Source organism: Octopus bimaculoides, chromosome 29, assembly GCF_046866305.1.
Source record: "Octopus bimaculoides isolate indiv1 chromosome 29, ASM4686630v1, whole genome shotgun sequence".
Taxonomy (NCBI): Eukaryota; Metazoa; Mollusca; class Cephalopoda; order Octopoda; family Octopodidae; genus Octopus; species Octopus bimaculoides.
In genome coordinates this window covers 6,360,283-6,372,884 of record NC_142956.1, presented here as the reverse complement: position 1 = coordinate 6,372,884, position 12,602 = coordinate 6,360,283, and the positions used below count along the sequence as shown (strand labels likewise).

Genomic DNA, 12,602 nt, shown 5'->3' with positions numbered 1-12,602 from the left:
AAATGATATATTTACTAATTTTGATGACATACTATATTTTTATGCAATCTATGAATACTAGAATTTTAAATAGATATCGTAAAACTTTAGAACTAAGTGCTCCTTCACCTCGACGTACGACCATCCGCTCTTACGATCAGAAAAAATAAATGCATCATTCAAGAGGCTGTTTGTTGTTATCGTAAGATATATGACGAAAAAAGAAAAAAAAACTTTTCAAAGCTCATCATGTTCCTCCAAAAACCATCGACCTCAATCCAAGAACAAGACTGTGAAGAATGAAAATTTCTTGTCAATTAAACTTTTTTTCACAGGAACATTTTTTGCTATTGTATGTATGCGGAACTTCCTTTGTATTAATTTTTACATTAATTTTAGATTGTATTTTTGTTTACAGTACACTACAGTACAAATGCATTTTCACTTTATGGACAATAATTATGGATGAAACATTTGTGTTTCATAGCTTTATAATCCGTTGGAATGAAAACAGTTTTGACAAATAAATCCGACATACGACCAGATCGATTCGCCACCCGTGGTAAGTCGTGGATAAGGTGTAATTATATATTCTTCACCTGGCAGTTTTCCACAATTTTTAACTTAGTTTAAAAGTAACTTTACTCTTTCACCCGTTTCATCGCATTTAGTGAGAGAGACTAAATCATTCACTAAAATTGTATGTGTAATAGAAAATGTCAACACGTATTGGTGAAAGAAGATAATAGCTGCTCACACATCTACTGGACACAACCAAAAGGATAAAGAGACCTAGATTCAGAAGTGGCTTTTACCTTTCATAGATATTGACTGCCATGTGACATATCTACTATTTGAGCATTTGATGTGACATTCATGCGCGTAAATAGTTCATGTTTTACAGTGACTATTACAAACAATCCAAATTTGTTATAAACTCTAAAGAGTTTAAGAGTATTTTTCGACAAATTTGATCACACTTGGAAGATGGTACGAAGGAATGAATGATTCAATAAAGCTACACCAAGCTGTCACCACGACTAAGATGAATAAGATTATAACCGCCTACTCACACAGAGCTGCTTGACAGAAACAGCGGACTAAAACAACCCATTCACGTATTGTTCTGTCCCATGACAAATCTACAGCACTACACATTTGACGTGAGTATTACATGTGACTGTCACAAGATTGTAATAGACGGCCGTAACAGATAACAGCTCAAAGATACCTTTACCACACCACGTGACCATATTCAACCAATCAATCTGTACTTTAACTGATTGTGATCTGAGACTCATTCTTTCTATAGAAGTAAACGATTTCTAGGTATATTTCGCGACACAACTCCACGTTTCTCATAAATTACACTTTTGAAAATCAACAAATGTGAAACCTGTTAAATATATATACATAGGAATCTTCCTGTCACAATATGACTGTGAGAACGTTGGTTATACGTAAGTATTTGTAAGAGACAAGTTGAACGCTCTAACGTTATACGTAACGTTTTACTTCGCTTTACTCTCTAACGTTATAAATGACTTTTTAATTCTGGCGTCTATTTTTGTTTCTTCTCTTTTCTTTCTCTCTCTTCTCTCCTCCCCCTCTCTTTTTCTCTTTCCACTTCTAACATTTCCTCTGTTTCCTTCTTGTCCCTCTACCCTCTAGCACTCTTTCTCTTCCCTCTCACTACCACGTTACCCGTGATCATTCGCATTTCTCTCATCCATTTTCTTTTCCCCCTCACCGTTGACTCGGTTAGTCACGTCTCTCTCTAATTCTACACCTATGGTTTGTTTTCTTCACTTTTCTTTCTGACTTTCTATCTGTCCCTTTTTTCGTTTCCAACCCTACAAAATATTTCCATTTTCCTTTGCGTTACCCCAATTTCGATTGTTTTGCGGCCGAGGGCCTTTTTAGTTGTGTGTAATTATTAAATTTTGTCGTTTGCGTGTTTGTTTCCGTCATTCTACTGTACGTCCGCTAGCTATTCACTGACGATTCTCGCTGCTGGCTCCACCAAAATGTACAATATAATCGTTAAAAGCGCAAAATTTTGATGATGTTTTGGATGTTCACTGATGAATTAGTTACGAATTTTCCGTTTGGTGTGCTGTTATAAATATTTTGGAATGCACAGACACACACACACACACATGTATATGTATGTATGTACGTATATATATATATATATATATATATATATATATATATATATATATATATATATATATATATATATATATATGGAACATTGGGTTTAAAAAATATTTTCGACAGTTAAATGTCGAATGCTCATCGTGGGACATCAACCAACTTCTTGAGACATAAAAGATAACCTACCATTCGCTTCGTTTGCTTAAAGTTTCAATATTCCAAACAAAATATGTGTGGACGCAGGTGAGGTGCGTGGTTAAGAAATTTGCAACTGTTATTTTGAATGTGTTCCCAGTGCGTGAGCCTTTGGGTAATTCTCTTTCACTATAGTTACCAGCCAGCCAGCCAGTCAGATAGTTAGCAAGCAACCGGCAAGCAAGTAGCCAACCACCACGCCATATAGCCTATGCATTGCTATTGTGACTGTTAGACGGAAACTCAAGGGAAGTGCGTTGTAAAGATATGTATATTGCTATAATACAGTAAAGTATATGTAGATTTTTGCTAGCACAATGTGTTTGATGGAATGTAAACAATATGCCGATATATACAATATTTCTGTGAACAACAAAATGACTCAGAGAACATAGAGATATGCATGTTGTAATCCTTTAAACTATAATTGGTAATACTTCAGTAATTTAATATTGGTTTCAAATGTTGGCACATGGTTCAGCATTTTGCTTGGCGCGGTAACGATTCTACCAGCTCGCTACCTTACAGTAATTTAATATTCAAAAACAATTCGCTGGAAGTGTTATATATTCATATTTTTTAAATCTAGTTTGTTTAAGACTATACTGATAATTATTTCTGTTACCGCCACAACTCCTGAAATGCTGTATGAGGGGAATAGGCAACTGCATCGATCACAGTGCTCAACGGATGCCTATTTGATCGATTCCGAAAGCCTATCTTGGCAGAATTTGAAGTCTGAACGTAAAACCGGAAGAAATACCGTTAGACATTTTATCGAGTCTATATTATTAATGGGTGTAAAATAAGTGTTTCAAGGTGTGTTTATGTGATGTTTGTGGTTTTGGGTAAATACAATTTATCTTCCGTTTCCGGTTTTGCTACTTCATTTGCTATAATGTTGCTTTTGATAATTTAATTTCTTGCTTTGACTAAAAAATAGTAATATATATATTAGAAAATCTATATGCATGCGTATGTGTGATTAGTTATCAAAAATCTGAACCAGAAAATAAACTCATATATTGGCTAATGGAGTGTGTATATTATTATTTATATACACTGCGTGCCAAATTATTAGGCAGCTCAGTTTTTTAGAACCAACATAGTATTTGTTAATTCGAATCAGTAAAATAAATTTGATCTGCGCAGATGTAAACAAACGGCGGCCATTTTCGTGAAGTAGCTACAACTTTACAGTCCCAAATTATTAGGCAAATACCCAATAAAATGTTCTTATGGGTCAAAAACGTGATTTAACATCAAATGAGAAGTCCACCATTGCCTCAGAGCCTGGAAAAAAGGACATTGGAAATATCAAAGATCCTGTGAAGAGATCATCGAACTATGAAGAAATTTGTGGCGTCTTCTGCAGTCCGTTCGAGAGCTGACAAGGGTATATGAAGGGTTGTTTCCAGGTTTACCCTGTCATGTATAACGAGGGATTCTACGACGAACACGTGTCTGAATAGTGTTTATACGTTGTGACACGTATCTGAGAAGTGTTTAAATGTTGTGGTAGGGGTGACATTTCCAAATCTACCAGGCGTCGCCTCCTGAAGCAGGTAGCCAAGAACGTGAAACCTGTTATATGGCTCCCTCTGAAGGCTATTCAAAAACAAAATAGAGTTAAAGGTGCAGAAAACTACATGAAGATAGATTTTTTCCGAAGTCCTCTTTACTAACTAATGCCGTGCTACCCTAGAGGATCACGATGGGTGGAGTAAAAGATGGGATGTAATTAGCGGAAATCTCCTCATCGTCTGAGACGCCAACAAAGAGGAGACGGAGTCATTATTTGGGGCTGGCATCATTGGAGACAAATTGGTTGGTTCTTGGAAAGTTCCAGACGGAATTAAGATAACATCTAATGTCCATTTTCCCTCTTAGGAGGACAATTTGAAACCATGGTTGAAGAAGCAGAAAGTTTCATTCAAGAGAACGCTTGGCTTTATGCAAGATAATACGCCATCCCATGAAACTAAGGAATCTGTGGAATACCTACAGAAATTAAACTTCTCTGGACACCGTTTGATGAAGTTACCACCGTGTTCACCCGATTTAAACCCGATTAAAAATCTATGGAGTGTTATGAAGAGGAAGATATATGAATATGGACGGCGGTTTTCAACGATGGACGGCAGTTTTCAACGATGGGCGGCAGTTTTCAACCCCAGCTCTGGGATGCTGCTGAAAGTACTACACTCGATAAAGTCAATGGATAAACGCGTCAGGGATGTTCTCTCGTGTGGATGATCATACATCCATCATTAAGAACGACGTCATGTTTCTTGTATTATTTCCAATCAAACATTATTATATTCATTATAAAGTCCGCTATTATCATATTTGTTGCCAAAAATTAATTGACACATTAAATAAATGTTTGTTTTTACATAATTATCATTTTATTAGATATCCCTAAAAATTTAGGATGGTAAAAATGATGCCTATTAACAAAATTGTCGTTGTTTCTTTACGTACGGGTAGATCAGATTTATTCTGGTACAGTAGGAGCAGATGGGTCTTATCATCATGCAATGAAAAATATCTGGATTCGAACGAATAAATACTCTGTTATTGTGAAAAAACTGATCTGGTTAGTAATTCGACATGCAACCAAATGCTTTCATACTAGAAATAAAGTGTCAAACCCAATAACCATCAGAAATGTCTGATCTCAAAAGAATAGTTATGAAAATATTCTAAATGTTAATTTGGAGATCGTGGGGCTATAATATAATATTACACACACACACACACACACACAAACACAAATACGCACACACATACACAATGCCTCAAAAGTAAATAGACACACCTCATTCTTCCGTTCTACCTGTTCGGACATCACTCATTAGTACAATGTCCAGACGAGTTAAATCATTAAAACGCGCAGAAGTCTACAAAATTCTAGATTAGCGATTTAAATGTACCAGAGGACATACTTTTGGTTCTAGATATCTTTCAAACCCGCTCATGACGATGTCTATTTACTTTTTGAGATCTCTCTCCCCCTCTCTGTTTCTGTCTGTGTGTCTGTGTGCCTGTCTTTCTGTCTGTCTGTTTCTTTCTCTCTCTTTCTCTCTCTCTCTCTCTCTCTCTCTCTCTCTTTTTGTATATATATATATATATATATATATATATATATATAGGCGCGTGGCTTAGTCGTTAGGGCATTCGGCTCACAAATGTCGTGAGTTCGATTCCCGGCGGCGCGTTGTGTCATAAAGGCGTGGTATACCAAGTCTTCATACAGACGTGACATACTAGCGAGGACATTTTCACGCATGTGCAGAAAGAATGGCGTCACGTCCCACCTAAAGTGAGGGCAGAGCTGAATAACACACGAGAAGGTGTTCCAAAAATGAAACTAACAGTGACAGATCCTTTCGGATAAGTGTGTGAAATCCCAAGAAGAGTATTTTGAAGAAGATTAAATAGAATTTATGAAATGTCCAAATATTGGACACCTTTTGATTAGACCTCGTATTTCCGAGCCTGGATGAAATTATATCAAACCAACCTCCATGTTATTTGAACACTGACGTTGCAATGACAAAACACAATATTCAGAAATATTCATGTTGATACACTAAAATTAAAACCAAAACATTGCTATTTATTGTCAACTGTATTAAATAACTGTGAATTTGATGACATTTTTTAATCATTTTAGTTTGGTGACATTTTTTCTGAGTTTAATTTGATGACATCTTTTTATGATTATACAAAGACATTTGGTTTTCCAATAATGAAAGATTTGTAGTACATACATGTTATTTATACTGGGAAGGAATAAGAACGCACCATCCTCATATTTTTGTATTTGGTTGGTGTACAGGTTCCTGGGAGAAAGAAACAAATATAAGTTATAACAAGTGCAAGTCAATAAATCTGTTTTCATATAATGTCTAAACAAACTAAATAAAAGCTCTTGTTCACTATGATATTTTCTGTCTATAAGTTGGACAGGAGTAGTTTCCATTAATCTAACTTAGATACCCTAACGGAAGAGATAGAATTCTGTGATACCCGAGCATCAAAAAATGGAAGATGATAAGCTATAAGAATAACAAAACAACAAAGAGATTTTCTGGTGTGCACAATATGGGCTTTGCATAACATTCTCTTCTAATGTACAAATATTATTTTCCATATATACTCCAGTAGCAATATAATGACAAAATTGCAATATATATATATATATATATATATATATATATATATATATATATACAATTAAAACACTTATCTTAAGAATAGTTCACATCTTTAAGGGCCATATTGAAAATATATATAACAATTATAGCTCATCTTTAAAGGCTTGTGTAGAAAAAAATATATATCTTTCATAGTACCAGTCCATAGACATTTGGATTCTACTTCGAGGAAATTGCAAAACAATCAAAGTACTATATAGTATCGAAAAGTACCATAAAGTACACCAGTTATACACGATATGTTTACTGATTCTGAATGCCAACATACTCAAAAATTACTTTCTAGTGAAATTCTAATTATGCCATTGGTCAAATACTTTGAGGCATTCTCTTAATGGCAAAAATATGCACCATATAGAACTAACTACATTGTGTCATTAACGGGTATTCTTCCAAACATCATAGCGTAATAATGAAGTTGCTAATCTGGCAATTATGACATACTATATATTCCATCACCAGTACAAGTTTCTCACTGCTAGAAAAATCTGTTAATATTATAAATCTACGCACATTGAAACAATTCACAACAAATTAAAAACATTAACATTTTAACTGAAAACTAGTTAAAGATGGCTGATGTTGGAATATTGATGATGGTATAGTCCAGACCTCATCCATATTTGAAAGGTTCACTTTTTGTTTCCGTACCCATTCACGTTGCTGCAGTAGTTGTGTAGGATTACTCCTTACTGGACAGAATCCATGCTATATGGTAGTGAACAAGTCTTAGAGTGTAATCAACTACTTTCTAACACCGTGTCTTATGACTTTCCAAATATGTGTGGTCTGAGAGATATACCTGTGATATTTAGAATCTTCTCTACCTCCTCCTTTATCGATATACTTTCTGGTGCCATTTTGGGATTTGCCACATATAAGGAAGTTCTGGAAAATATATGCAGTGGTTTTGTGAGAGCTTTCTTGCAAGTTTTTAAAAGCATTACCAGAAAACCATAAAGGCTGTGGCTAAGTTCAACTCGAAATAACTGATGTGATTTTTCTTCTCTACGTAAATGCATCAGGCTAGCTTATTTTCTTATTTCCTAATTGGGAATTGAAAACATTTGGCTATTGTTAATTGAGTATTTCACTTATCCTCCTGGTTATAAGCTGTAACGCACTGAAGTAGATAGTTTTAAAATCTGTAGAAGTCACTAGCGTTCGTTCTTATATTTAGACGTCAGCATCTGGAATGAACTGGTCATAAAAAGCTTGTGATAGGCCCCACACTTACTTGCAAGATCTCAAAAACTCCCTCCGCATGACGTGGGAGGGGGACATTGATGAAAATTTCCATGAGAAAGCTTGGGGTGCAGACAGGAAAAGTCGTTGTGGAAGTCATCGCTAAAAGAAGAGTAACTCTTGATGCCTAACAAGCAGAATTTTGGCTGGAATTCTCCCTGCAGCTTACATTCGAACTTTACCTAAAGCTTCCTGTGCTCTCAATCCTGAGCTATGTTAAAACATGAAAATATCATTTTCGCCAATCATCAGTTCATTCATGAACCTTTTTGTGAGCTTGGAGAGTTATATTCCTCAAAGTAGGATCCATTTATGTTAGAAAAACATCTGATAATTCCCTTATGTTACTTTTAAACATACCTTAGATACAAAGTTCCGAAGTAGAGTCTAAAATTTGGACAATTTTGCTGATATACCCCGTATGTGTACATCGATACACGTAAATATATAAAGAATAACAGATAAAATTTTAAAAGTAGAACAAAACTAAAAAGAAAAAGGATGAAATGTAGTTGAAAATGAGTATTTGAATATTAGGTTGACGAACGTTTAGAAAACAGATAACATGAAGTAAAGAAGAAAATGTCTTATGATTGACAAGATAATAAGAACATGATTACATATGCAGGAGGAGGAGTAAGTGGAAAAAGAAGCTCGTACACCTACACTCCTTCAGAATACAACCACACACTCAAATACACCCAAGAAAAACTATGGAAAGAATGTAAGAGTATAAGAGAGAAACACAAAGAGATAGAGAAAATAAAGCGGGTGGGAAGGTATTAAAATTTAGTTATATGGTGGATTAAGTAGTACGAAAAGGAGGCCCAATTCACAATATTTCTAAGCTCGGAACGTTTTCGAAGATACCACGTTGAATTGACGTGGTATTATTATCTTGCAGAAATCTGTAACACAAAATTCAGTTCATAATAAACATATAGAAAAGATTTATGATAAAAATATGAAATAGAATGGCGAAGAAAATATATATAGATAATTGAGATGATGAGGAGTAGGGCGAGGAGGGGAGAATATGAAGAGGAGAGGGAAGAAGAAGAAAGAATTTAAAAAGAAAAGACAATGGAAGAAGATAACAAAGTAAAAAAATGAAAAAGAAGAAGAAGAAGAAGAAGAAGAAGAAGAAGAAGAAGAAGAAGAAGAAGAAGAAGAAGAAGAAGAAGAAAACTTAGAAGAAAAAAAGAAAATAAGTATAATATCTATATGTGAAAAAAAAAGCAGAAAAAGGACAAGTTTAAGAAAAAGAAGTAAAGGAAGAAGGAATGAAAAAGAATGTTTGTATCGTGACCTCGTCCGTTGCTTCCTTATTAGTTTTCTTTAAATCTCCCTAAAAGTGTCCAGAACCGTCCGGCCCCTCCAGTCGATCTAAGGTAATACGGCGTTACAGCTTTATCTTCTAACGTGAATTCACATGATACAAACTGTTACATTATCAGAGACGTTTATATCCGGCACTCCAAATCTTGAGAAGAAGCTCGTGTAAGAAGTCTCTTACCCTATATGAAGTTTACACTTCGCGATCTCAGGCCAGTTTGCGTAGCTTTCCCCAACTATTAAATAATAATTTTCATTTATCGGGCCTGCAAAATCGATAAGCAATCGGGTCATGGAATTTTCGCTTCCGTCCAAGCTTCACATTTTGTAGTAGGTGGTTTCGTTGCCAGTGCACATCCTCTGCAGCCTTTTACATTGTTCTTATCTTCCTTGTCCATGCTTGGCCAGTATCCATAACTTTGCATTAGCGTTTCCGTTCTAGAGATGATTGGGTGTTCCGCATGGAACTCTTTAAGTATTCTCTTCTATAATATCTGTGGTATGGCCACACTCAGAGTGTGGCCATACGTTCACATCTTGGTGGTTCTTTGCATCAGCCCTTTCTTTATATTATTTTGTCGACCACAGTTTTCTTTTTGTCTCATTAATGAATTTCTCATTTCTTGCATTTCTTTTTTCTTCCAGAGTTACTAGTAGTTCACATACGATGTTCCACATCACTTTCTTTTTGTCTCAGTTCATCGACCTCGTGTGATCGTTTGACTACTTCGTTTACATTATTGCACAAAGCGCATATGGTCATATCCCAGAAATTTAATTTCTCCATACGTTCGGTGCAAAATGAATTCGTGGATTTTTTCAACACGTAAACATTTACTTTTTGGGTTCGACCTCTGAGCATTATATTACAAACACGTCCGTCCGTGAAATTATAAGTTTCTTCCCGTAGCACCGCGCACTATTTTGTTTGGGCTACACAATTTTGGTTAACCCATTTGTGATTGGGATATCACATCCTGTGTTTAACTGCATCTTGACAATAGTGTATTCAATTCTCACATTCATTAATATTCTATTTGTTGTATTCACAACTTTTCCTGCTGACAAACTATTTATTTTTTCTTGTTTGCTCTATTTTTTTTTTAGTTTTGTAGTACGATTTAATATGTCCTGCAAACCCACAGCGAAAACACTTTCCTTTTTTATAGGGACAATCTTTTTTTAGGTGCATCCCACCACATGCCGTACATGTGTCTATATTCCGATAGTTTCTCGGTTTTTCCTGCAACACTTTATTTGCCTACGGACAGATCTTATGTGGAAACACTCTTTCCAGTGAATTTCTTCCGTGTCATGCCTTAATTTTAATATCTTGTCACACTCTTTCGACTGTTTCTGCACTGGCAAATCCTGGTTCATGTCCAGCTTTGATAGAATATTCGTTCAGATCTCTGCATCCCTCATATCTGTCAATCCTTGTGCAAAAATCAAATACTTGAAAGAACCTTGAGTAAACATATCTAACCTAAATCTCTTATATTCTTTGTTGACTCTGCTTGTGTAAGTAGCAAAGTCTTTAAACATTTCCAACTAATGAGCTGTTTTTAATAAACATCTTGCATAAAACGGCGACTATGTTGGTGAAATTTATGTCGGACGCTTTTTTTGGGGGCGGGGGGGTTGGCAATAGAAGTTGCCGTACATGCTCTTCTATCACTAGGTTTCTTAAAACTAGACGCGTTTTCATATTCAAAGACTTCTTGAAATCTTCGGAAGTAAGCCTCGAAGCTTACATCTTCTTCGGAGTCATATTTCAATCCGCTTGTGGAATTTGCTACATGGTCAGATGAAAATGTATTCTCCGGATTGCTTATCAACTTCATTAAGTGTAACATTCGTTGCTGCAATCCTTGTTGTTGTTCTTGCTGTTCCTTGAGTCTTGGTTGCTGATTTTGTAACGCAACTATCTCAGCGAACAAGTCTTCCATATTTTATGATTCTCGTACGTTTGCACAATATGTTTGTCTTTTTTGTCGACGTATTTAATTTTCTACGTGATTTATTTTAAAGTCTATGTGTAAATGTCTTTGTTTTTTCACTCAGCGAAAATTAGTCTTTCCTTGCCGCCACTGTTGCAAAGCGGTCTTTTGCCACTGTTGTATCTGTCTTTTGACAGAAATTGTTAAATTCTGAAGTCGCCAATAGAATGGTTCTATCTGTCACTGTACGACCCGACCCACAGACGTACAGTCTTATTATCATCAAAATGTTGGAGTATCATAACGTCCACTCAGTCTCAGATTATGATTACTATATCAGCTCAGTCTAAACGTACTCCTGACCTTCGACCTTCTCTGTCTACCGGCTTCTGGTCTACTTATAATGGGTGGCTACAACAACTTTTTACCGTAAGGAGTGTAGCGTTTCACTATACAATATGATGCTAACGGAGAGAGAGAAATCTAATAAACGCCAAAAGCATAGTAATATTTGTTGTACTAGTAGCACACACAGTAGTAGTAGTAGTAGTAGTAGTAGTAGTAGTAGTAGTAGTTGTAGTAGTAGTAGTAGTAGTAGCAGCAGCAGCAGCAGCAGTAGTAGTAGTAGTAGTAGTAGTAGTAGCAGCAGCAGCAGCAGTAGTAGTAGTAGTAGCAGCAGCAGCAGCAGCAGCAGCAGCAGTAGTAGTAGTAGTAGTAGTAGTAGTAGTAGTAGTAGTAGTAGTAGTAGTAGTAGTAGTAATTGTTTTTGTTGTAGTAAAGGAAGAAAAGCTGGAGTGGATATGAAGAACAAGCAGGGTCGGGTGGACGACAAAATATTATAAATACCAACACATATTCAGATTCACACTCACTGACACACATATTTACAGACGCTCACAAAGAATCACAAAACTCTATCGAACTAGAATCATGGTGTACGGAGGGACAAGGACGTGGTGCGAAAAAGAATAAGATTTTAAACATTTAATTATATATTGTCAACGAAATATTATGAACAAGACTTATCCAACTTACAAATTGCTTAAACTGGGTAGGTCATGGAAGGCTCTTATTCCAATTGTTTCGATCTTATTACCTTGCAAATATCTGTAACGTAAAAAATTAGTTGATGGGAGAAAGTAGAGAAGAGTTGTATAACATAAAATATTATGGCAAAACAAATACTTGGTGGAAGAAAAAAAAGTAATGATGAATATAGTAATGAGGAAGAGGAGGGTGTGGTGGTGGTGATAAATATGGCGATAAGACGGAGGAAAGGAGGATGGTGGTAGTGCTGATAAAGATAATGTTGCTGTTGCTGATGATGTTGATGTTGATGAGTCTAATTACGGTAATACTGACGTTGGTCTTCATGATGATTGTGGTACTGGTGATGTTTTTGATGAAGATCAAGATGAATAGATTGATGACGATAATTTTGAGTGTCATGTAGACGGTGCAAGTACGTGTGAGGTTCATAATATTGATGATGATGATGATGAGACTGTTCATGAAGAATTGAAAA

The 12,602-nt window shown here is 35.7% G+C and overlaps 1 protein-coding gene across 4 annotated transcripts in view; it reads right to left on the bottom strand.

Moving 5' to 3' along the window:
• LOC106870677 (uncharacterized) overlaps positions 1–12,602 on the bottom strand; it is a 186,867-nt gene that overhangs the window by 81,255 nt on the left and 93,010 nt on the right. For all 4 annotated transcript variants that reach the window (XR_016238953.1, XM_089345183.1, XM_089345186.1 and 1 more), the window contains 2 exons: positions 12,113–12,184; positions 6,111–6,182 (listed from right to left, as the gene is read on the bottom strand). Coding sequence is in view for 3 of the 4 variants with exons in the window: in XM_089345183.1 (XP_089201309.1) it covers positions 6,111–6,182; positions 12,113–12,184 (144 nt within the window). In the remaining variant the exon portion in view is untranslated. The remainder of the gene's footprint in view (positions 1–6,110; positions 6,183–12,112; positions 12,185–12,602) is intronic.